Source organism: Pectinophora gossypiella, chromosome 12 (genome assembly GCF_024362695.1).
Source record: "Pectinophora gossypiella chromosome 12, ilPecGoss1.1, whole genome shotgun sequence".
Lineage (NCBI taxonomy): Eukaryota > Metazoa > Arthropoda > Insecta > Lepidoptera > Gelechiidae > Pectinophora > Pectinophora gossypiella.
In genome coordinates, this window is record NC_065415.1 from 15,251,437 (window position 1) to 15,278,919 (window position 27,483).

At 36.7% G+C, this 27,483-nt stretch overlaps 2 protein-coding genes across 3 annotated transcripts in view; one reads left to right on the forward strand and one right to left on the reverse strand.

Annotated features, from left to right (window-relative positions):
• The window catches only part of LOC126371228 (sine oculis-binding protein homolog), a 67,680-nt gene extending 49,839 nt beyond the window's left edge, over window positions 1–17,841 (reverse strand). For both annotated transcript variants that reach the window (XM_050016496.1, XM_050016495.1), the window contains exon 1: window positions 17,486–17,841. In XM_050016496.1, coding sequence (XP_049872453.1) covers window positions 17,486–17,743 — 258 coding nt within the window. In that variant the 5' untranslated portion in view covers window positions 17,744–17,841. The remainder of the gene's footprint in view (window positions 1–17,485) is intronic.
• Window positions 17,842–19,167: 1,326 nt separating this feature from the next.
• On the forward strand, window positions 19,168–20,453 carry LOC126371371 (LYR motif-containing protein 2). Its single transcript, XM_050016679.1, has 2 exons — window positions 19,168–19,358; window positions 19,796–20,453. The coding sequence occupies exons 1-2, from the start codon at window positions 19,317–19,319 to the stop codon at window positions 20,015–20,017; spliced, it is 264 nt and encodes an 87-aa protein (XP_049872636.1). The 5' UTR covers window positions 19,168–19,316; the 3' UTR covers window positions 20,018–20,453.
• Window positions 20,454–27,483: the final 7,030 nt, after the last annotated feature.

A 27,483-nucleotide genomic window follows, 5' to 3' on the forward strand; every position in this document is an offset into this window, starting at 1 on the left:
AAGATATAAGTAGGTACCTTCATAGGACGGTTTATTTATTACTTCTGTAGGTATATCCAAAAGTAACGTATCTACTGGAAACATAATTTTATTTAAGTAAGTCTGTCTTTAAATAGTGCGTTATTTCACTTATGACTAGTGCAAGACAGAGATTCCATCATTTTGATTTTAATCTCAACTGTAGCAGCGGCCTCCGAGGTCCAGTGGTTGAGCGTTGGGCTCACGATCCGGAGGTCCTGGGTTCGATTCCCGGTGGGGACATACCGCAAAAAACACTTTGTGATCCATTAAGTAGTTTGGTTAGGACATTACAGGCTGATCACCTGATTGTACGAAAGTAAAAACCGTGCTTAGGAAGACACGTTAAGCCGTTGGTCCCGGTTACTACTTACTGATGTAATCGCTACACGAGGCATGTCAGGAGCCTTTGGCGGCTCAGTAAAAACCCTGACACCAGGGTTGATGAGGTTGGTATTCCACCTCACAACCCACACGATAACAAGAGAAGACTGTAACAGCAATATGTCCTTTTCAAAATTATGATATTGAAAGGGTGGTGGCGGGTCTGGGTTGCTGCTGTGGGGTGTGAAAGTATTTGGTTTTTTTTTTCTATTATGATCCGTATTTCTTCGGAGGCGCTCTCGTCGTTGGTCGTTCCTTAGGGGATCCTTTTTATTATATTTTGGTCATCATCATTATTAATTTAAGAGACACCCTCATGTCGTTACAACACTCTCCGTTCTTGTCTATCAAAGGCCAATTGTTCGACTTCCTTATAAGACACGACGTTCGCCTTCTCTTTAATTTGTTCCATATAAGCTCTTCTTCCCTGATGCCAGGCAGCAGCGGTATCAGTACTGGTTGGAGGCCGAGGAAATGGATTCTGGTAGGGCTCTAGCTAGAACATCACCGATTGAGAAATTGGTCGGTGTACTGCGGAGCGGAAGGCGATTGGGGCAACCACCGTTCTACACGCCGTATCTATGGAGTAATGAAGGCGATTACTCCACCGATAAGAGCGCAGCTCTTAAATAAAGAGAGAGAGAAGCTCTTCTTGGTCTTCCCCTGCCTGTCTTTCCTTCAAGTTTTCCTTCTATGTTTTTAATGAATTCGTCGTGTCTTATTAAGTGTCCAATCACCTTGCCTCTTCTGTCCTCAATAATTGTCAATATTTGTCTCTTTTCCCTTACTCTTACTAGCACTTCTTCATTAGATTTTGACACAGAGCCCTAAACGTTGTAAGCAAATTCAGATCGAATCGCCGGTCTTAAGGACTTATCTACTTAAAAGAAACACAAGACAAGAAAATGTGATAGTAAGAATATTGAACATAATCCCGAGCTGCACCACTATAAAGGAAATTTTAAAATTGAATATCTCACCGATCAATCAATACTTACATTATGTAACCGGAGAATCTAACTTACGAAGCGTCGGCAAAACAGAATCAAGAGATGAAAAAGATACATTTTATATTTTTAATAGAGTTTAAGGGTGGGATTAATAAACTAATCTCGGCTGAGACTGTCCTCAAGATCATGCTCAAGTTCCTGCTTTTATATAAGAACTGTCACATTTATTAATACCTAAGAAGGTAAGCCTTTTACTTCTTTAGGACATTTAAAGGTTACATTTATTAATACCACCATAAGAAGGTACACTTTTTACTTCTTTAGGACATTTAAACTCGTATTCAGGAAAGCTTTTCGTATTTTAGGACATTTAAAAGTCACATTTATTCCACCCTAAGCAGGTAAACTTTTTACTTCTTTAGGACATTTAAAGGTTCTTTTAAAATCCACACCCCATTGTTGAACTATTGTTTCTAGAAATCTCGGCAAGTACTTAATTTTATTGGTATTGATAAGGCGCTAGAATACTGTTATTATTGCCTACTTTAAAACAAGAATATACTAACAATGCATTAATATTATATACTGTTAGATGGAAAAGAATCGATCGACTGATACATCTCTATGCTAATGAACGTCACAACACTACCTTACGTAATTTGACAGATCTAATTCGTATCGCGGCGCATTGAGAATTTGAGACTATTGTAAAATGTTATCTTATTGAAATATAATCACTTATTGTACTGAACTGGTAATTCTGTTTAATAACACCTACCTACTTAGGTACTTTATTCAAATAACGATATTTAGATGAAAAAAAAAAACATAATGTTGCTCGGAAACTAGCAGACTTATAGAAAAGGGTAACCATCCGTCCGAATTTGTCAGGACTTTCAACAATCCATTTAATCAAAGTATTTGCTTTTTTTACATTTTTGCTAACCTGTTTTAACCTGTTTTGTTTGAAATACTTTTTGATATTAACAGTTTGACATCCCACATTACTGGAAACTAAACTTAGGACCTTTAAAAGTTTACTTCCAATAAACAAACAGACCTGCGTGGCGTAGTTTTGAGAATTAAATACTTACAGTTTTTCTGCCGACCATTCAAGTACATTTGGACGGTCGCTTTTAGTCCAGAGTCGGATTACAGCGTATCATGTTACAACGCAAACCGGACACAACAAACTAGTCACATTTAAAAAACATATTTCTCATTTTATTTTTGTTTTAGAAACAGATTTATGGGTCTGATTGTCATCGATGTTTTGACTTTTGGGGAAGTTTCACTTTAAAAACCGGTGAAGTAGTTATAAATAAATAATATACAATACAACACTGATTTATTTTTATCATACACAAGTAATTAGAAGACCACTAGGAGCCAGTTTACGAAATTCTCAGATATAATGATGAACAGTATGGCGACAGCTGATTAGCCCATTGATTGTATAAATATAAAGTCCCGTAGTCGCTTGTATATTATATGTCCTGGAATATAAACAGCGAAATGCTTATAAGTATTTATGAAATTTTCTAAATTACTCGCGCATTCTCTCTTTAATGTTGTTTAATCATCAACCATCTCAACAGAAACCCTTCATTTCCAAAAAGATCGAATTCGAACCGATATATGATCTCACTTTTTCGTAAATTAATTAAAATATTTTTAATTATAACAATTTGATAGCGTGTCTACACTGCCTACACTGTAGGTTTCAATCGCTTTTAATTATTCTAAATCGCGGACACTTGATCCTTCTTCATCGTTAATTTCACTGAAAACTGAGCTGCGTGTTCCTCGGTTCCTCCAATGTTTTCATGCAAAAATAATTCATTTTCTCTACTGTTAATTACTAAAATGTAAAACGAAACTTTATAAGCTACGCTACACCTATATTTCTTCGGGTTGAGCTTTATTAAAGGTTCGGAACTTATTATGTTTGATAGTTTGTTTTGGGCTTTTGTTTTTAGTAATGTTATACTTTTGGGAGTTAAAATATTATAATATCGTCACTGGAAAGGCAAAATTACGTAAGCGCCAAAATAGGTATTTTGGGTTTTTTATATATTCGGAATCAGCGTTTCATTCTGCGTCGATCTGTCTGGGTTTCATTGCGATACGAGCACTTTTTTGGCGCTTACGTAAATTTGAAAATAGTTGACTTTTTTCAATTCCAGTTTCTTAAACGACAAGATTTTGGTGTTTTTTTCGTGACTGGTGTATAAGTAATATTGTGGTCCTATATAATAACTACATATTAACTTTAAGTAAATTTGGCATTCTATAGTTTGAATAGTATCATTTTATTAGTAATTTTGGACTACTGAAAATAAAAAATAGACTATGTATAAGTCATTTTTATTTACAGCTTTTAAAATAAGTAAGGCGTATAAGAAAAAAATGTCTTAGCATGTTTATGCAGTGAATGGCGAATAAGTAATTTTGACTTACAGTATTTAGAATAAGTAAGGCGTGTACGTAAATTTGCCTTCGCATTTTTATGCTGTTATTAAGCAAGTTTGTGGGCTAGCAGTAAGTTTCCCAGGAAGTTATTTTTTAACAATAGATCTAAAAGTAAAACTATTTTAGAATTGATTTTATAATTTATTAGCGACCCGGCTTCGCTCGGATGCAATGCTGAGGAAAAATGAAATTATTTACGACATCACATTATCATCCTCAAAAATAACAGTATTTCTACACTATTTATTGGATGTTATTATACATACCTATAAACTTTCCTCTTGAATCACTCTATCTACTAAAGAAAATTGCATCAAAATCCGTTGCGCAATTTTAAAGATTTAAGCGTACATAGGGATATAGGGACAGAAAAAGCGACTTTGTTATACTTTTTAAGTTCTGTCGTTTGCATATTTAGCGCCAAGTTTGAATTGAGAACTCAAAATTCAAATTTGTTGTAATTTCGAATATCAAAACAATTGAAAGCATTAGGATTAATGCAATTGTTTAGTCACAGCGTTGGTTTGAATCTGTCAGATCATGTCCGAAAATGAATCTTACAAAGAAAAATTTTCTATAACTTTCGAAGAGGCCTACTGCGACTTCAGTGTTTCAAACAGTTAAAATCTCTATTCCACGATGAAGTGCCATGTCTGCGAGCCATCGAACGCTGGTATTTAGAATTCGAGCGTGGACATCCGCCTTCACTGAAGATAATATCGTTGCTGTGAGACAACTAATCCTCAAAAATCGTCATGTGACATACCGAGAATAGAGGCGTTATTAGGCATTTCAGGGACAACCATTTAAACGATATTGAATGAGGCACTTGGTGTGAGAAAACTAGTTTGCCGTTGCATCCCGCATTTTCTGACAATCATAAGGTAGCCCGCGTCAGATGGTGTAAGAAAACTCTTCAGAGGTTCAACCGAGGAGAGTCAAATCACGTGTACGACATCATCAGTGGTGACGAATCTTGGATTTATGCTATTATCCTGATTCCAAACAACAATCCACAGTTTGGGTCTTCCAAAACGAGTCAAAGCCGACTAAAGTTGTTCGCTCTCGAAGCACTTCAAAGAAGATGGTGGCTACCTTCGTGGAGAAAATCGGTCATGTTGCGACAATTATTATTGCACTTGAAGATCGTAGGACGGTTAATGCAGATTGGTATACCACAATTTGTTTACCACAAGTCATCGCCGAACTTCGAAAATCTAACCCAAAGCGACGCATGATGATGCGCAGGAGTGCAGGATGCTGCACCATGACAACGCAAGCTCACACACCGCTCGTCAAACGATTATTTGAAGCAGGAAAACGTAGAAATTCTTGACCATCCTCCATACAGTCCTGACCTAAGCTCCAATGATTTCTTTACATTTCCTAAAATTAAAAAAGAAACTCTTCGCGGTCAAAGGTTCCAGTGAGGAAGAAGCGGCCAACGCTTTCAAGTCAGCCATTTTGAACACTTCTACTTTGGAGTGGAATAAATGTTAAATAATACCTGGTTCGAGCGAATGGAAAAGTGTATTAAACTTCGTGGTAAATACTCTTAAAAACAATAAGGGGAATTATTGAGGAATTAAAAAGACTTGACCCTTCCAGAGACTTGACTCGACTTAGAGCCACGTATGTTTGTCCTAATTCAAACAATTTTGAGCCCAAATATACTACTGCATGGTCGGCTGTGCTGCCCTGCATATGTTATGTTATGTTAGTGGGCTCTGTTTTCCGCATTTAGACTCTAAGGTGGCCCATTATGCGTGTAATTGTTGACTACGTAAGCCAACCTATCTCCTTCCAGAAGCTCAGAAGCCTCCTGGGGATTTCACAGGCTTCGCGGAGCGACCCCACCCAGCGATCCACTGTGCTGCCCTGCATATTATGGACGGTGGATGACAATGACAAAATTAAGGGCAACATCCTTCTTTCAGTCATTTTGTAATATCGTCCATCTTGGATTTGAAATTTTGACATAATGACAGTATTCTACTAGTGTAGTCCTATCTTTGATACCCATATTGAGGGGGTTGTGGAAAAATATGTACCTAGTCCGCTATTTTGGAACGGCGGCAATCTTGGATTTTAAATTTTGACATAATCACAGTATTCTACTTGTGTAGCTATTTCATTTGATACCCATATTGAGGGGGTTTGGAAAAATATGTAATCCCCCATTATGTACCGGCTGCCATCTTAGATTTATAATGTTATTGATTTTATTATATTGTATTGACATCGGAATTAAATGTGCGTACCAAATTTCAGATCAATCTGACAACAGGAAGGTACTTAAATTGCAATATCTAGTTTTGATACAAATATACCGTACGGGTTTAGCTAAATAAAACCGTTTAACCCTTTCACGGACAGACACCATGGGTCATTGGTGGTTCATAATAGGTAGTATGGCACCTTGGAATCGGAACGTCCGTATACGTTCTGTCTTTGAAAGTGTTAAAAAGAAACTTTTACAAACAGATAACGGGTTGTACGCTATTATTTATATTTTATGAAACTTTATTTCTGGCACTTCAGTATTTTAATAGCCATTTTTATAAATCAATTGAAGTAATAAGTAGTTTAAGGAGGTATTAAGAATAATTATTTGTCTTTTACGTCTTTTTACCCATGTAAGATATTACAAAAACTTACTTTAAAGAATTTTTGGTGAACTGACATAATCAATCGATCACTTTTTAGGCAATTTTTACATAATGAGAGCAGATGTGTAAAAGTCGTTACAGTAACTTTTACTCCGCTAACATTACAGTATTATTATATTTAAAGAAATATTGTCGTTCTCGTATGCATTGTCGTAAGAGCTGTAAGTAATTTTGCTTCCAAATAATATTTTAACCAGATGGCGGTTAAGTAAATTTGCTTTACTAGTAAACTGTACAGCTGTAAACTGAAGTCATTTTTACGTAAGCGCCACTATATCCTAAAATAGCAATCCAACAGTTATAATATGTATTGCTGGACATAGAAAATTAAAAAACAATGTAACCTTACTTTGACATCATCTAAATTGGATAATTAGGTTAGTTATGATAAAAAAACGAAAAAATTAAACTTTAAACGGCTTTTTCTCGAAATGGCCTTTTGGCGCTTACGTAATTTTGCCTTTCCAGTGACGATATAAGTCTTTTAGTCCAGGCGCTAGCGGCGTCGGCAATCGAAGTTTATAGAGGGAGCACACACCACTACGATGTTCCACTGTGCGTTTATGGAGAAACTTCTAGAGACAATTCATAATTTAAAAAATAAATGACTTTTACCGTGAAGTGTTTCTACGTACTATAATTTATTGTTTTTTAGTAGTTAGAAACAAATACAACTAACTTGCAGACGAACCTAGTGTTTTAGTAACTATCTAACTTACCTACCTATAATAAATTATCAATGACAAAAAACGATTACCTAAACGATTCTTCCAATTAATTAATATTAGAAAAAAGTTTATTTTGCTTATAACTTTTTAATCAACAACATCGCAACTTTTTATCGCAAGAAGTGAACTAAATAAAATACCCATAACCTGACCTAACCTCAAAAACATCATAAGAGTAGGGTATCCATACCTAACACTGGAAGCTGGGTAGGACAAAATAAAAAGGGGTTGTGTTCCCACTACGACAGGCTGGAGTTCCGAACATGATCCTCGTATAATTAATGCTCGTCTCAACTATACCGGCCGCCGTTATTTGACGCCATTCTGCGTCAGCCTGAGCTGACGTTAATTTTCGTGTAACACGACCCGTCTGGTGGCTCTACCAGTTTTTACACGGATCTATAATCTATGACAAGTTTATTTCGAACACCGTTTTAAATTAATTTTTATTTCGTTATTTATTTATTTTAAAAATTTGTATTTGGAAGTAGTTTGATATACAGGTACTTTTTATTATTGGAACCTTAAAGTTTGAAGAATCATAGCTCCTAAATGATGTAGCTATAAGTAAACAAATGAAGTGATTTCATTTCGAACCCTGTGTTATAAATCTAATTGTATTCACATTGGTGAATCATTACTAATCATTAGTGAATATATACTTATATTTTAAGTAATATTAATTTCATCTAAGCGACAGACAGCTTTGTATGTATACATATATATTGTCTGTATGTATAGTATATATATAAAATTTCATTAGTGCCCTCAGGGGTCCTCATTTGCCTGAACAAGTAGGTAGTGAATAACATAGGAGTCAGAAAAGACTTGAATCCTATATCCAGAAATCTGCAGCTCTATCTAGATTTATCAGGCTAGTGCTATTGTTGTAATCTCAGCCCTATTGCCGGGCAGTAAGAGTGATGTGGCGCCGGACTGGTCACTTGATACCCACGCACGCCTCCCGTGCCAGAGAGGTGGTGTTTATTCACCCCCTGTCCGGCAAAGATTGTGCAACGCAGATTGGACATAATAGTAACATACAAACTTAAGCAATGAATTCAATCGTTGTTGGAGACGTCACAATCTCGACTTCTATGATATATCTGGTATGCTAGTATCCTGAACGCATTCTATTTTTTTTTACTCTCAAACTCTTAATCCAGTTATGGACTACCTCTATTATGGTCCTACTTGATTCTAATGATCCTTTAATATGTATATAAGTTGTTAGCTGCATTAAACTTTAGTTAGGTAAATTTGTGTCTATTTTATACCTTTATAAATATGTAAGTAAGTAAATATTGATAATCCTTACCTTACGATACTTTCTCTAAATTCCCTTCGCCATAAACTTTTCCTAAGTTTTAATTTTTGGCAAATTTGCAAGTTGTATGACAAAGTTGTATGCAAGGAAAAAATACGCCACACAGCAGTGGCAGACAATGTTTATATATATCTCTATTTGTCTATGATAAAATATTATAGTTTGACGTCCATCCTATTTTCCTTATATTTTGAAAAAAAAAGCCAAGACTTGGCTTTGGCCTTAATTTTGAAAACAACCTGATACTTGACTTCGGCCTTAATTTTGTAAAAATACGCCCGACTTGGTTTCGGCCTTCTATGAATTTTATAATCAAAAAATAAATAAAAATAACATATGACTTGGTTGTATGGACTATGATCCCTTTGCCTGTCCTACGGGCAAAATAATAAAAAAGAATCTACAACTGTTTCCCATCGGCTTTTTGGCGGGAAACGGGAACGGGACAGTTGCTTTCTTCATTGAATGATCTAAATAATTAATACGAAGTGGTGTTTTGTGGTTAATGATCGCATTAAGTTAGTCGGAAAACATTCGCGAGTGTTATTATATCGGAGTATTCAATAAACAAAGTGTATCTACCTATTTTCGTTTCGTGCCAACAAGCCGCTTCATAACTCGAAAGTTTATGCGGACTTTTGAGTTATTTCGTTTGGGGTTCGGAGTAGGAGCCTGCTCCGAGGGTGGGGGCTTAGGTTTCATCATCATCACCTTTCATCATTTCATTAATCATCAAGAAAAAAATACGTAAGACATGGCTGTATGGGCATAGTTCCCTTTGCCTTACCCTTCGGGGAAAACCAACACAAAAAAAAAACTGTTTCACATCTCATAAAACAAGCACTTGCCAATCCGCACTGCATACTCTCTGAGCGAAAGATGTACAATGCAGAGGCATCGCATCGCGGTGTCGGTTACAACAGGGTATCGCGTGTCGCTGCCATCACACCCGTGTTCCCTTTCATGTTTGTTGCCGTCACCTTATATTGTTGTAATTATTAGGGTTGTTAGGGTAATCATCGTATCGGTATTCCGTTCGAATAAAAGATTAATTGGCGAATTGTGTAGTATCGCATCGTAAAGCTTAGCGAAGTAGAAACCTAATAACATGAAATCTCCAAAAAGTATTGTATCTGCACATTCTAAAGAGTTTGATATCCCTAACAATTGCTAAAAAGCGGGAAAAGGATAGATATAAGTACCTAACATGAAAATAATCTCAATACACCCAAACACCCACTCCTCGCCAGCTATGTTTAAGCCCAGGGCAAGCCTATTGCCATTAACCGGGCTGAATACTTGGAAACCACGTAATATCATTTATCTACGATCCAAACATGTATATATAATAATAATAATATTTTTTTTATTTAAAAACAACAATGGTGCAGCAAATGTGCTAGTCTTAAAATTATGTTAGCAAAATTAATATAAATAAGTTTAAGTAATTGAAATGATTGTTGTTATGATTCTGTAAATAAAACTAAAAATAAAAATAATTATTTATATTTATGTCAAACTAATAAATCAATTTTATAAAAAAATAAATTCAAATCATAATTATAATAAATTCAATCATAATTTAAATAAAGAAACTCTAAAAACATCAAGTGCTTATTCGTTATTTTTGTTATTAGTTGGATTCGGTTACTTTTTCGGATATCCAACATGTTTTACTTTAGTAAATGGAGCCACAACATCCTTGATAATTATCATGTTATGCTGTGATGTCACCGCTGCCAGTCAGCAACTTTATTGGACGCGAACAAACTTTTTGCTTATGCGACAAAGATGTCTTTGGCTATTTATGTTATACTGAGCTGCTATTTACGGATGCTCCCGTCGGCTGCCCGTTACTCGTATTTAGGTTTCTTGTTGACCAAAAAGGACTTTTTTCTTTTAAAGATTCACGCACTTTACATAATCTGCCGAAATGCCAAGAAAAATTTAATAACAAGTTACCTATTAAAAAACATATAGGTAAGTACCTATATTAGATATTTCTTATCTATCAGGTAAGTATAAACCAGATTTAGTCTAGTATCATATATAGATTTAATTTATTTACAATAAAATACCAGATAATATTTTGAATTTGTCAGAAAATAAATTTAAAGCTCACGTGAAGCTTATTTTATGTAAAAAATCTTATTATAAGATTTATAATGACCTAAATGATAAAAATGTCTAGTATTAAATGTGTTCCTCTAGTTATTATAATATAACTTGTAATGTATACCCTTATTGATTTAAAAGATGTGTCGCTTGCCGGAATATACGGATTGTCTAAGTTCGGTGAGTGCTATTATAGATGAATGCGAAGTGCAACATGTATATATATTGGGGGATTTTAATGCGCATCCAAATAAATTGTTCTACAGTGAGTTAATGGACTTTTGTAATACTTATAATTTGTGTTGTGTTGATACCTTGGACATTCATTTAGGGAAAGTAGTGAATACCTACACCTTTACTTGTCAAGCCACGGGATCTAGACGATGGTTGGATCATTGTGTTACAACGCAGGCAGCAATTGATTCAATTGAAAGTATTTGTGTTAAAAACGATGTAACTTGGTCAGATCATTACCCTCTCATAATTAAGTGTCGTCTTAACTTATTACATACGCTAACGTATAGTCAGAATGTGAGAACCAGCACTAATGTTGTGTGGGGAGAGAGATCTAAGGAACAGATTGATTTATACACTAGGGAGTGTCATAATAGGTTGCGACTAATAGATTTTCCAGCTGAGTTTGAATGTTGCGCCGATAAGCATTGTTATGATGACAGTCATAAGCGAATAATAGATAAATTATATAATGATGTAGTTTTGGCACTAAGCGAAGCTGCTTCATTAAGCCGAGTGACTCAACAACATAAGTGTAAACGACCACATGTAATTGGATGGAATAAGCACGTCAGGGATGCTCATATGGTGGCTAGACAAAAATATAAGGTTTGGATAGATGGTGGTGGACTTAGACGTGGACTCCTTTACGAAGAAATGTGTGAAAGCAGAAAAGTTTTTAAGTCCCGTCTTAAATGGTGTCAGGATCACCAAAACCAGTTAAAAATGGACTTGATAGCCTCACAACATACAAAAAAGGATTTTAGTGCGTTCTGGAAAACCACAAATAAAATGAATATTCGCCCTGGCCGCCCTGTGAGTGTCAATGGTGTGTGTGGCCCCAATGGTATTGCTAATATGTTTCGTGAACATTTCTTTGTACGATCACCTCTCGGGCCGCCCGCGCCGGGGGACTGCGGTGTGGTCGGTGCTGAGGTTGTCACAACGGGGATTAGAGTAACTGCTAAGGATGTGGCACGTGCCATTAAGTCTATATCCAGAGGCAAGTCTCCGGGACATGACGGTCTCAGTATCGAACACTTGCAATATGCCGGCCCACATGTGTGTAGAGTACTTGCTATGTTTATAACCTTCTGTATAAGACATGAATATATACCTGGTGATGTAATGAAAACTGTTGTTGTGCCTGTAGTTAAAAATAAAACTGGAGATTTGAGTGACGTTTGTAATTATAGGCCTATATCGTTAGCCACTGCTATAGCGAAGATATTTGATGGTGTGCTGAATACACAGTTAAATGCACATCTGCGTCCACATTATAATCAGTTCGGATTTCGTCCAGGATTGTCTACAGAGAGTGCGGTGCTGTGCCTAAAGAACACTATCAAGTATTATGTGGACAGAAATACACCTGTTATCTGTTGTTTCCTAGACCTGTCTAGGGCATTTGATCTGGTTTCTTACAATGTCCTGTGGAAAAAGTTAATAGACATTAACTTTAATACTGAGCTTGTCAATATCTTTAGATACTGGTATGGAAATCAGATCAACTGCGTTAGATGGGCGGGCAGTTTGTCGGACCCTTATAAGCTCGAGTGTGGTGTTAGGCAAGGTGGACTGAGCTCCCCTAGTTTATTTAACCTATATATAAATGGGCTGATCGAGGCACTCAGCAGCATGCGCGTCGGATGCCATATAGGTGGAGTCTGCATCAATAATATTAGCTATGCGGACGACATGGTGCTGTTGAGTGCTTCGATCTGTGGTATTCGACAGCTGCTTAAAGTGTGTGAAACGTATGTTAAAGAACACGGGCTTAAATATAACACGCAAAAAAGCCATTATATGTTGTTTGGTAGTGGGTGTAGGAATGACTCAAATTTGCCTGAAATTGTACTTGACGGGATTAAGTTACAGAGAGTAATGCAATTTAAATATTTGGGGCATATACTTGCGCCTAATCTGAATGATGATGTCGATATTGAAAGAGAGCGTAGGGCTCTGTCCATTAGGGCTAACATGATTGCACGTAGGTTTCGTAGGTGTTCTGGAGAGGTGAAGGTAACGCTCTTTAGGGCATACTGCACCTCTCTATACACATGCAGCTTATGGTGTAATTATACGAAAGGGACTTACAGAGCCCTGCGGACTCAATACAATAACGCGTTCCGGGTGTTGATGGGGCTGCCTCGTTTCTGTAGCGCATCTGGGATGTTCGCCGCTGCGGGCGTCGACGGCTTCGACGCCACCCTGCGCAAGCGGGGTGCATCCCTGGTGCGACGCGTACGGGGCAGCCCCAACCTTGCTCTCTGTTCAATTGGGGATGAGAGCCCCTATTTGCGTCGCTGCAGTGGGCTGCACGCGCCCAAATGTAGTATAAGCTTCTGATATTGTGTGTTATTTTTATTTTATGCTAACATTAGAAATAAGTTATTTACTAACACATGAGTCAATGGTTACTTGGAATAAAGTTTTATTTATTTATTTATTTATTATTGCAGTTTCTTGTCATTTCTTCTCCTCAGCCATAACACCTTGCGAAATGACGTAAATTCAAAAATGTTATATTGACCTTCAACAAGTTTATCCATGATAATTACGTTGAATAAATTATTCTGATTTGTGATTTATATGGTCGGGAGCCAAGTAGCTAATGTTTGATATACTTTATTTGTTCATAGGTAATGATAATCATTTCCCATGATCGCACCATCACCACCACCACTACCAAAGGCTGATCATGAGGTGAGATTAAGGTCAAATATTAGCCTGTCTGGTGAAGGTCGCGGGAAGCCGCTGGATGCGGGCAGCGCAGGACCGATCGTCGTGGAGATCCTTGGGGGAGGCCTATGTGGGCGTCGTACGGCTGATGAAGATGATTAGCCTGTCTTTTTAAAAAACGATTCAATATTCATGATAATACCATCAGCCTTTATAGCAACGTTCATCCACACACATGTAATAAATTGTAGGAAATTCTACAGACGACCTCTTAAACCAGTTAAAACTTTCCTAGCCACGTAACTACCGCATTTGTCATGTCAATTTTACTTATTCACGTCAGCGTTTTCTTTTTATTTTAATTAGTTCATATAAAGCGTGTAGTGTATCCGAACAATTTTAAACGAAATCATCAATTTAATAACACAGATAGCCGTTCGTATATGTAATAATAATAATATTATAATAATAATCATTTATTCAAACAAATAATCAACAGAGTGTTACAAAGTTCTTGTTCCAAAAAAGGAAGGTACAATTTTATTTTTATTTGGGAAACTAGGTGAGAACCTGTATTATGTATGTGCACATAGAAACTCTTAACGCCGAGATTTCCAGACACAATAGTTAAAATGGGTTTTGGATTTTAAAAGAACATTCGGTCTTACGACTTTAAACATACATTTATTCATTCTTCATTTTTTTAAATATTTTTTTTCTTCTTTTTAATCTTTAGTGTAATCATCATTATAATAAGAACAGTAAAATTTAATATTAAGACGACATGTCTTTATTTGTTGTAATGCTAAACAACCAGTGATCGATAGGCTGAAGGCGTGCGTTTGCGACGATACATGCAACTGTCACTGATTTATGCACGATCACATCCAAATGTGTAATTGGCCGTGTCCTGACTTGGACCTGATGCTAGACTGGCCGTCTGCGTCTGGTCAACTATTTAACTGTTTTTAATACGAAGCTTAGATTCGTGGTAATAATGGCGAATAAAACATGCATAAAGTAGCCATGATTGTTACTACTAGGTACTTATGTGTAACTAAAAGAAACTTTTGAGAGAAAGATCTGACACAGTCCGTACAAGACCGCTTAAGAATATTCGAAGAGATTTTTGTTAAAAAAGAATCATCTTTCATCGTATTTGTCGCATCATTTTTGTGAGACAAATAAAAAAAGTATTAAAGAATTAAACGGCGAAATACTGCCAATAACATTAAGTGCTTTTCTCGAAATTAAAATAATTCTTTAAAAATTAAGAAGATATAAGTAGTTATACCAAAATCGTGTGCTTCTAACTTGAAGTTTCAATCATGCTATTATCCATTCACGCATGTCATTTCTGCAAAGTAAACAGGATACTTTAATTCAGTAAGAATCTATTCTATAGAATTATATTGCGAAGGAAATTAAATACGAGTAAAATACACGTTTGAAGTGGATGCTTCAGATTCTGCATAACTTTGCAATGAGATAATTCGGTATCATGATCGTTACATGTTGACCTCTGAAATTAAATGGCCAGTACATCAAACGAAGTACGCATGCGTCACATAAATACATGAAGCGACAATCTGACACGGGCAATGTCAAAAACACACTACCGTGCCGTTGTATTAACACCCTTATGTGAAGTAAAGAAGACACATTTGATCCACACTTTGTACGTGATACGGCCTTGGCCCAATAATCTGCGCGAACGCATTCGTTGTACAAGTGCAGTGATGTGCAGTTTCGTAAGCGATTTGCGGAAAAATTCTAGGGCATTGTGTCGTAACGGTTTTCTTTTTGGTGATCGCGTTTCACGTTTCAAATCCTTAATTGGGGTCATCGGAGAAGTCGTATTGTCATTTTCATGAGCGAATGCATTATTTTTTTATAAATTAGTCGCATCATTTTAATCGAAGTTCTATAGTTTTTGTTGTAATTCTTGTTAGTGTACCTAGAAATTTCACGTGGTTTAAAAAGGTTAATCTGAGTTTTATACAGCCTAATCTAAAAATCTTGTCTTAAGTTTCAACAAAAACGTACTTGCCATGCCATGATGCATGTTTTATGTTGATATGTGTGTATGTTTGATGCATGTTGTATGTTGATATAATGTTTTTTTTACGTCTTTGTTGAAACTCTAGACAAAATTTTTAGATTAGGCTGTATAAAACTCAGAACATACCGAGGTAGATTTACCTATAATATGAGTATCAACGGTGCATCGTATTGCTACAAACTTGCATGTTTCGTGAATCGAATTTTTGCCCCACAAATGGCAATTTCGTCAATTTACCTGATATTTCTGACATGACGCTGATGTAAAGACAAATCGTTCGTGTATAGAACGATTTGCAATTTGCATTTAGATCGAAAGCAGGATATGACTCGTGAATTTGACTTATGATTGCAATATCGTCAATTTGTGTAAAGCAATATGCTTCCGCCCCCTATTGTGTGCTCTGTTACCTACGTTTAAATAATTGCTTAATTGTAAAAATACCCCTAATTTAGATTTTTATTGCTTTGAACTGTCTGTTTGCATTGTTTTGTTTGCATCATCTATATTTAGGCATTTTAGTACAATTGCATTTTTCACTGCCCATTTCTCTTCCATTTATGGATTAACTCTACATACACAAAAATACTTTTTAGCAATATGATAATAATTACTTTTTGCAATTTTGTATTTTTTTATTATCTCCACAGCTAAATGAATGGTTGTGAATGTATTAAGAATACAAAATGATTTTACCCCCACTAAGATTATTTATACTGTGTAATGTACCGATTATGCTCCATTACACGTCTACTTGGATTCATATTTACAAGTGGAATACATTTCGCTATTTATGGCAGCATAATAACGGGTTGGAAGCACCGACCACCGGTATCAGATCGTTGTATTGAATTTATTACTGGTAGCAAGTAATTTTAACTGCAAGTTGTTGTTTAATATTTCAATGGACTAATGAAGTCTCGCTACTCGACTTACAAATTGCAAATGCAATGTCGCATTTCTAGTTCAAAGTGCACAGAAAATGTAAAACAATATTCGAAATACTGCGCATTTTGCTATTTTAATTCGATGTGAAACACACAAAAATAAAAAACCATTAGATATCTTCTAACTATTTAGGGCGTCTAGACTCGCAAAACAATAAATTAAATCGACCTCAAATTTTCGCGAGCAAATCGTCGCGTGTGTCCCGTGATGTCAGTATTGCGTGGACAACGCCAATGGGGTTATTGACATGTCAAACTATTTCCGCGGCGCCAAAATAAAAGCTCGCGAGTCAGCGGGGGCGGCGCCATAGACAATTACGCGATTACTCATTACATTACAAATTATACATTCATAAATACGATAATCAGATGAAAACAATAAATTGAAGCGTGTCGGCTTGTGGCCTGGGACGATCTCGAGTTACGTTTTGAGCAAAGGAACGTCTAAAATTACCCCGCACGCACACAGGCTCGCGGCCGGCCGTGTGTACACACTCACACAGCGCCGCCGCCTATATCTATTATCAAAACATCCACCGACTCCGGTTACAGCGATCCGAGCGCGCTTCGGATATCGCATTACACACTTTAATGGCTGGAAAAGGCCTCGAAAACGTGATATTACACGCGTTTTATTGTATATCGCAAAACGTAATTAATATTGTAACCGTATATCGAATAATTTATTCGGCGTAACCCAGCGACTGGATCCTTTGTGGGGCCCCTTGCTATAGCGGGAATAATATCGAATTTAAAAATACGACTCCATATCTCCTGTTACGAGACGAGCTGAACCAGGCTGGTTGCCAATAAGACGAACCCGTAACACGATGATGGTTCCACAACGGAAATTCACGTCAATGTCGGAGAAAAAAATATTCTGTAATTAAATCTTACCTTGATTTCTTCTTCATTTTCCTTTTTAACTTGTGCCTTAGGCGACGTAGAATCTGTGGGGGATTTGCTGCCCATAACGATGTTTAAAGTCCACTGAGTCCACGGGGAATACACATAAATTTTTTGGATAGTTCTCAAAAGTTTTTCTGGCAATAGTGTAACTTCGTTCGCGTAAACATTTGGTTCGCGCGGGAATGTCGTCGCGCGTGGCGTTCCGTCAACGTTCGCGCGGCAACTGTGTCGGTGTGTCGTGATCATCGGCTGTGGAACGGACGTAGGGGAGAAAAAGCTGTTTTTCCCGCGTCTGTGTGGGGCGGAGCTTGCAGTCTGGGCGGGCGGCGACGACGGTGCTTGAAGTTTACACTGCGCATGCAACTGCAACTTATGAAAATTTACATGAATACGGTGATTTTTGGGAAAATCTACTTTTTTATAACCTACCGATATGGGTGCCCACAATCCTTATCAGATAAGGCAAAGTAATATGTCACTAGAAGACAACTGGTAACTTCACTTAGTGATATTAAAATTCCAAGCTAAACTGGTCAGAACAATATGGTACATACAGGTCAATAGCACTACCAAGATCAAAAACACTACCAGAGGCAGGTCTGATACATATTTATGTGGTACTTGATTTTTACTTAGGCAGCAGTCAAAAGTATCTACCTACCAGCTAGCAAAACAATATTATTTTATTATTTTTACTTTGATATTTTATACTAAGACACCAAAACTATTACAATCATAAGTAATTAGCTTTTAATTCGAAAAATACTATTTTTAACTAAAATAATAATGCAACGCTAGTTGTTGCTGCTATAGTTATAAATGTTCAAACTGACCTTAACGCTTATAATATTAATTTTTAGCCAAATTGTATCCATTATATATTTTGTTTTTACATACCTATATACTTAAATACAAGATTTTTCAAAGTCCAGTAAAAGCCAAAATTATGGTCATACGCATCCGGTGCTATAAGTTTTTAAACAGTTTGTATGTAACTAATACACTATAACCGGGTGTATGACTGACCGTTTAAATTATTGTTATTATTATAAATAAATATACGGCGCTACCTGTTCTACTGCCTTTATCCACGGATTTCGTCATTTTCAATGGTGAACTGGGTTAACAACTCGTCCCGTGCTCTACGGCTCTGACAAGAGCAATCTTTTGCACCGCACACGGTTTAATTTTTTTTTTTTTTTTGTAACTTTATGAAACGATGGAATATCTATTAGGGCGGGGTACGTTAGGTATTCATACTCGTTGATACTCGTTTACCACGCATAGAACGAATTTCAGGTGCGTCCGAGATACTGTATACATACTTAAATCACCTGGAAAAGATATACGAAGCCTGACCTAGTATACGTATTATAGATTTGTGGCTCTGCCCGCCTAGTTATGGATTACGGGCGTGAATGGCAACAAAGCAGCAATCAAAGACACGTTCAGAAATAATTACCCATACCTACGCACTATTTAAATACTGTTAACAGACTTAATTTTTTAATAGTTTTTGTATGATATTTTGGACATAGAGCAACAGGGCCTTACGGCGGTTGAATAACAATTTTACTAACATAAAAAATAACTATTATTTCATTATACGAAGACATACTAAAAAAGTTTTAGAACGTAACTCAAACTGTCATTGGTATAAAAATAAAATCAGCTGATTGTCATTTCACGAAAATATCTATTTGCGTTTTTGTATAATACAGCTTATTTATTACATAAAATAATGAATATATCACGATTTTTATGACGAAGAACAACATTGGTGATACATCAAATATTTATATAGCAATTTACGCCAAAAATGTCTTCGAAATTACCGAAACAAGCTTTGAGTTTAAAACAGGTATGTACTAATTTAGTTTTTTATATTATTTTGAAATATTTTAATGTATATTTTACTTACTTGTGGTAAGATTGGTACATCAATTAATCACAATACATTATTATGATATAAAAGAGTTAGAATCAAGGTTATAAATATCTACATACAGACTTAATTCGAAAATTATTTACAAAGTGGCCAGTGTTCAAGTTTATTTTGCTGTAATTCTTATTACTATGTACAATAAGTTGCAATACTCCAATCAGTTTCTTGCAGAGTAATAAATTAACTTGCACTTAAAACCTCCTGGTTAGATGTTGTTTCTGTAATAGGCCAGAAACACCTACAAAAACATAAATTTTATAATTATGACAACTCAGTGCTCAGTGACTGAACATTTGCTCTTTGTACATATCTACCTATGTCAATACTGTAAAACAACTTTCTTTACATTTCAGTTCATGCTCCGGCAAGAAGTGTTGAAGTTGTACAGAGATATATTCCGCACATTACGACTTGTCCCGGATGAGAAGGATCGTCAAGACTTAAAAGTATGGGCCAAAACAGACTTTAGAAATAATATGCATCAAACTGATGAACACAGAATAAAAATGATGCTTCTCCATGGAAGGAAATCTTTAGAAAGCTTACAGAAGACTTTGTATTTGAGCAAAACTTGAGTTTATTAGTGTTAGTTAAAAAAAATAAATCTTTGTAGGCAAAGTTTGTAAAACATGTTCAATTTCAAACTTAATATTTTTATTTTAAATGTTTTGTTTAAACTGTAAATAAAATTTGTCATAAAGGTACTTTTTTCACTTAAAACTACTTTTCTATTGTGTGGGTTGTGAGGTGGAATAGCAACCTCATCAACCTGGTGTCAGTGGTATTGTTGAGCCACCAAAGGCTCCTGACTGTGTTTTGTTATTTGAATTAAAATATTTTATTTATCTTAGTCAGTCTGAGAACACGCTAAGAACAAGCTTACAGGAAAGTAAAATAAAATGTGTAAAATCAGTTTTCATAAAACTTTATTATAAGTATTGCAGAGCCTTAATCCTAAATCCATAAATAGCACACATACGTCCATACATCCTGACATTCAATTCACCTTGGCCTATGAATACATTTTCTTACAGGCAGTTATCAGACTTTCTGTTACCCCTAATCGCTAATTTTTATAGCAAGTAATAACAAAACATTGGTTTTATTATTATTAATAAACCTTAATGGCACTTAAAATTGCCTACAATCATAATTTTCCGTTTTTAAAATTGCTTACCATCAAATATCACAAATAATAATTAGCTCTCTAGCCATAAATGCCTTTTATGTGATCAAATTAGCATTGATTGTTACAAGCATTAATGCAAACATTGGTGCTAATTCCAGCAGACGCCATCTAATTTTATTTTAAGTTATACCTGTCATTTTCTTATCCGTTGAAAAAGAAAGGGACGGATAATCGACAGGCATAAAATTTATGGAATACACGTCAATTTTAGGCAGAAATCTAAACCAACCGTCTAAAAATTTTACATCGGCCAATAACCCGACAGAGTTAAGTAGACAGGACGTCAAAGGAATTACATACCGACGAGATGCCTATTTTATTCGCCCGGGTTATTAATTCGTTTTAAAATTAACTTGTTGACAATCATCCGTCCCTTTCCTTTTCGGCGGATAAGAAAATGACAGGTATATCTTAAAATCGACCGACCGACACTACACTGAAGATATCCCTGACGTCAGCCTGTACGAGATTAGGATGGCCCTCAAACAACTCAAAAACAAAGCGGCAGGAGATGACGGAATCACAGCAGAACTTCTGAGAGCAGGCGGAACGCCAATACTTAAAGTCCTCCAGAGGCTCTTCAATTCCGTCATATTTCAGGGCCAAACGCCGAGGGCATGGAGCGAAAGCGAGGTGATCTTGTTCTTCAAGAAAGGTGATAAAGCCCTACTGAAGAACTACAGACCTATCTCGCTTCTGAGCCATGTCTACAAGTTGTTTTCGAGGGTCATTACGAATCGTCTCGCTTGCAGGTTTGACGACTTCCAGCCTCCCGAACAAGCCGGTTTCCGAAAAGGCTTTAGCACCATAGACCACATCCATACGCTGCGGCAGGTTATACAGAAGACCGAAGAGTATAATCTGCCACTTTGCTTGGCGTTTGTGGACTATGAGAAAGCCTTTGATTCGATCGAGACCTGGGCGGTGTTGCAGTCTCTTCAGAGGTGCCAAGTGGACCATAGGTACATCGAAGTGCTAAGGGACCTCTACTAAAATGCCACTATGTCAGTTCGAGTACAGAACCAGAGCTCTAATCCGATCCAACTGCAGCGAGGAGTGAGACAGGGAGACGTTATCTCTCCGAAACTGTTTTTTTTTTTTTTTTTTTATTTATTTGGATCAACCAACAATGATACAATATGGTTTAATAATTAATATTACAATATTTGACTTGGTAATTGTACCACCAGCGGCGTTGACCGCATTTTACTAAATAAGTAAAGAGGAAGCAGATCGAACCTCACACTATTACAGTAATTAATTAATACAATAAAGAGAAAAATGTAACGAAATGTATCAATACAATAGACAATAAGTTTTAACTATTGCTTATTACTTAGTATTGATGAAGTAGAGTTAATTAGAGTAAATTACAAGATGATAGTATGATACTGCAATACTATGATTGTACCAACGGTTGCGCACCCGCCCAGCCCTACGATAAAGGATTATCTTGGGATCAGTGTAAAACCACTGGACGGGTGCGTTTACCCCGACGACAGCAATTACATGGAAGAAACAATAAAATTGTTACTTTTAAATATTAAGTTGAGTCCCGTTCTCGGAGCCCTTCCAATAACATATGCCTAAAGGTACCAACTCGCAAATTTTGCATATCAAGATGACTGAAATGTATATTGTAAGTATTCACAATACGACATATGGGTGACCTTTTTCCAGAATTAGTACGGCAATGTTTATATGCAAACAGTTTATGAGTATTACGAACATGTGATCGTCGTGGCACATTATAGTGAAGCCCACCAATTAGGTCGATACAGTCATACTTATGATGGCATATATCATACAGCAACATTGTCTCGAGATACAGACGTCTGGATGATAGTGTAAGTAAGTTAAATTTATTCAATTGTACGGGGTACGACATACGACTACGGCAGCACTTGAAAGATGTACGTCGAAAGAACTTTTTTTGTAAGGATTCTAAGATTTTTACATATTTATCATAATAGGGGTTCCAAATGGGTACTGCATATTCGAGTTGTGGTCGAATGAGTGACTTATATATATATAAAAACGTAGATAGGCGGGTAAATTGAGAACATGAACGCATGACAAAGCCATACATTTTATAGGCTTTAGCAGTGATTGTCTCTATATGAGTATCAAGATGCAGCTTAGCGTCAAGTATCACGCCAAGGTCCCTGATAGATTTGACGGAATCCAGATGCACACCACACAACACATAAGAATAGTTGCTTACAATCCTTTTCTTAGTAAAAGTTATACTCTTGCATTTATTTAAGCTGAGGGATAACTTATTTGAAATGCAGTAGATAGAAAAACGATCCAAATCCTGCTGGATATAGATGTGATCATCATAGGAGCTAATGGTATGAAATATTTTAATATCATCTGCATATAGGAGAAAGTTGCAAAACTTAAAACAGCGATGGACATCATTAATAAACAGGATAAAGAGCAGCGGTCCCAGTATGGACCCCTGGGGAACACCGGAGGTCACTGGCACAAATGCAGACTCGTAACCGTTGATGACCACTTTTTGTGTGCGATTGGAAATGTAAGACTTGAACCAACGCCACAAACTACCCCGGATACCATTGTAGGCTAACTTCTCCAAAAGAATTCTATGATCCACCCTGTCAAAAGCTTTCCGAAAATCCGTGTAAATGGCGTCAGTTTGTATGTTCTCATCTAATTTTTCAAAAAGATATGAAGTATATAAGATTAAGTTTGTGGTAGTTGATCGACGCTGAACAAAGCCATGCTGTTGTTGTATAATAATAGGATGTAATGATGGATATATGTTACTATGTACGAGTTTTTCGAAAAGCTTCGACAGGGCGGGTAAAATTGAGATAGGCCGGTAATTTTCAATATCATCCTTCGATCCTCCTTTGTGCACTGGCACAATTCGTGCAGATTTCCATATTTTAGGAAAATATCCTTCACGCAAACTTCTATTGTACAAATAGTGTAACGGCTTAGTAATTATATCAGCAGTATACTTAAAAAAGGAAGGGGGAATGTTGTCCACACCTGCACCCTTTGTTGCGTTGATAGACAATAATCCCTTGTGTACCGATTCTAAGCTTAAAACGATGTTACTTATGATTAAATCAGAAGAAGTATTTGTATCTGGGATCATGTCAATGTCGAAATTATTTGTTATACGCGATGGTTCGAAAACTGAACTAAAATAGGAAGAGAACAGATCGCATATGGCGTCAGGATTAGTAGCACTAGTGTTATTATAGTGCATCTTACTTGGTATGTATGTAGATTTTTTATTTGTATTTATGTATGTCCAGAAGTATTTTATATTATCTACTATACTATCTTCAACTGTCTTAATATAATTTTGGTAACACTTATGCGATTCAGCCTTAAATCTGTCTCTGTAGAGAGAAAATTCATTATAATGCCGGATGTCTTGGTACACTTTCCATTTTATCCAGGCCTGATTTTTGTTTTTAAAGATGTGTATTAACGACTTTGTAAACCAGCTTGGGTACTGAGATGACTTAACCAATGTAGTAGGTACATGTTTACGTATTACCGCATAAAGTGTTTCATAGAATGTTGATACCGCTTCCTCCACAGAAGCAGAGCCATACAAGTTGCTCCAGTCTATTCCAGCCAATTCGGCACAAACCTTGGAATAATCGACCTTAGCGAAGTTAAACCTGATTTGAGGATTCCTATGTAAAGGCAGCAAGTTATTACTGAACGGTATGACACAATAGAATGCAGGATGTTGGTCATCTATCGGCACCAGCGTGACAGGTGTTAAGAAAGATCTGCTATCGACTAAATTTGTTATAAAAAGGTCTAGGAATCTATCAAGATTATTTTTGAATGTGTTTAATTGGTAACCATTTATTAATGACAGAAAGTTTATGAAAAGTTTGCTTTGTGGGCTGTTATCCGCACGAATTATAGGAATGACATGTATGTTGTTACAATCTTGCCATCCAAGTGTTGGCATATTAAAATCTCCGGCTATTATATAATTATTGACATCGGGAGACTGTAAATACAAGCTTAGGTATTTAAAGCAGGATTCGTAGGAATTTGAGTCGAGACTCGGTGGGATGTATACGGCGCCTATCAAACAACAATAATTTCGAATGCGTAATTCAATCATAATATGGTCAATAAGTGGCGAGAGCGCAGGTACCGGCGGAGGCGGAGGGGCGCACAGCGTCGCGGCCAGCTCGCGCCGCACGGCGATGAGTACCCCCCCGCCGTCCTTCCGCCCGCACCTCGGAAGGTCCCTGTCGTAGCGGAACACTCGATATCTATCATCTATAAACTCACTGTCCAAAATCCTACTTTGAAACCAAGTTTCTGTAAGTATTAAGACATCATAGTTATGCTGCAATATGCCCATATAAATAGTATGGAGTTTGGTTTTAAGCCCGCGGCAGTTCTGGTAATATACAGACAGTATTGTTTTATGCATGTTTAATCAAACCAGTATAAACGATATAGAATTAATGTGTAAGTTATTGTTATTATTACTATTAAATTTAGACCTGCCCAGATTCAAGTAGTGTATTAAAAGTACCTATTACGTAATGGTTCGCAAAGTGAATTAACGACCTAAGGTAAATAGGAACACACATTTTATAGAAAGAAGTTAGGTATAACGTAGTAGTATTCAACTCTTTAATTATTTTTATAGAACCAGTATAAGTGACTATTGTAGCAAGAGGACTATTGATGACGACGTACTGTTTACTAAAACAAATAATGAAGAGAATTACTTGAAGATTTACCAGCGATTCAATATCTTTTTTAATTAAAAATGACATATAACTCGTACGTAACATTCTAATATTTGTAAGTGACTGCCATAGATAAAAAGAGGTATGCGTACTATCCATTTTCGAATAAAAATGTAAATAGTGTATAGTAGGTAGTATTATGTGGGTTCAAAGTATTAGTTTTTAGACACAGAAATAAAGAAATAATTGACATACTGTTCAAAATATTATAAGACAAGCCTGTTGCTATTATGATACATCCATTAACATTATTGTATTTTATACAATGCAATTTAATGTTTTTAATTTTACGTAAGGATTTTGGGTACATTTTATAATTGTCGCAATTGTTCATTATAATAACATAATGGTGGGTAATACGCGAGAGGTTAGAAGACCTTATCGTTAGTTGTAAACACATAGAGTAATGCACGGGTACGAGACATTCAACGTGTTTGATTGAGAAAAGTAACATACAGATCAGTACAGATATAAATACTACTGTAGTTTTATTAACTGAAATACCAATTCGTTTGTCATTTTTAGATATTAACTTACGGTTATTTGGAGGGCGATTCAATTTTGCATAAATCATTTTTTGAGCGGATTGCAATAACCGGGGAAGTGTCGTTACAACGAGTAAGAATGGTTCCGTGTTTAATCCAAACATATTTAAATCCACAGTTCTTGGCCAAATCTCGCGTTTCACGAAATAATTTCTTATTTTGCAGTGTGAGATGTTCATTAACGTAGATTGTTTGTGATCTTCCGGGAATCTGCAATTGCTCTGAAGTTACTCCTTTTATGCGTCTTGCCGAGGACACGAAATCATCACGGAGTGTACGAGTAAAGAACTTGACTATGATGTTCTTGGGTCTTGAGACATTTTGGCTAGCTTGAGGAACACGGTGAATAGCCACAACATCCTGTTTATTTATAGGGCACTTTATAATGTTCCCTATTGCTTCCAGGATGTCAAGCAGATTTTCAGATCGTTTCTCTGGCACGTTACTGATTTCCACGTTACACTGCCGCGCCTGTTGCTCTAGAGAGTCAATTCTGTATTCAAGTTGAGCAATTGCTTGTGTCTGCGGCAAAGATGCATTGACCTTATCTTCAAGTTTGCCCAAGCGCTGATCCGTGAGTTCGTTTCTTCTTATTAGGTCGTCGTATTTGTCACTCATATATTGAATAGATGTTTTTAATTCTGTAAATTCTACTATGAATTTGGAGAAATTGTCATCTTGTTTCTTGAAGAATTTTTGTAGGCTTGTTTCAATACTGTTTTGAAACTGCTGCATCTCCGTATGAAAATCAGATGATACTTCTTCGTCCATGACTTTTCCCCTGCGTTGAGTCACAAATGGCGGTGGGGACTCATTTTCTATGGGCGAATCATCAATACTCATCTCTCCCAGCATCTTCGATTTACTAGGTTGTTGGAATGTGCTGTTCATTCTGATCCCTCTGATGGCACACTACTCTGTGCGGCCGGTAACACGTCGCTATCGCACTCACTGCAGCTGACTGGCGCGCGGGCCGGTAGGTACTAGTTGTACCTAATGCACTTACAAGCGAGCGAATAACACACACGGGACGCGACCGGTTTGCGCTAGTGCGCCTCGACGAATGATGTTCACTGCTGCATTGGAGGATATTTTTAAGCTTCTGGACTGGAAAGGATTTGGCATCAACATCAACGGCGAGTACCTGACGCACCTTCGATTTGCCGATGATATAGTCCTAATGGCTGAGACCCTGGAAGACCTGAACACCATGCTCGAGCATCTCAGTAACGCATCCCAACGAGTGGGTCTTAGCATGAACATGGCAAAGACAAAAATTATGTCCAACGACCATGTTGCACCCACTCCAGTTCAGGTTGGGAACGTTACACTCGAAGTTGTAGACCAGTACATCTACCTAGGGCAAATAATCCAGCTAGGTAAGTCCAACTTCGAGAAAGAGATCTCTCGTCGGATCCAACTCGGATGGGCAGCGTTCGGGAAGCTGCGGAATATCTTCTCGTCCAAAATACCTCAGTATCTCAAGACGAAAGTCTTTGACCAGTGCGTGTTGCCAGTGATGACCTACGGCAGTG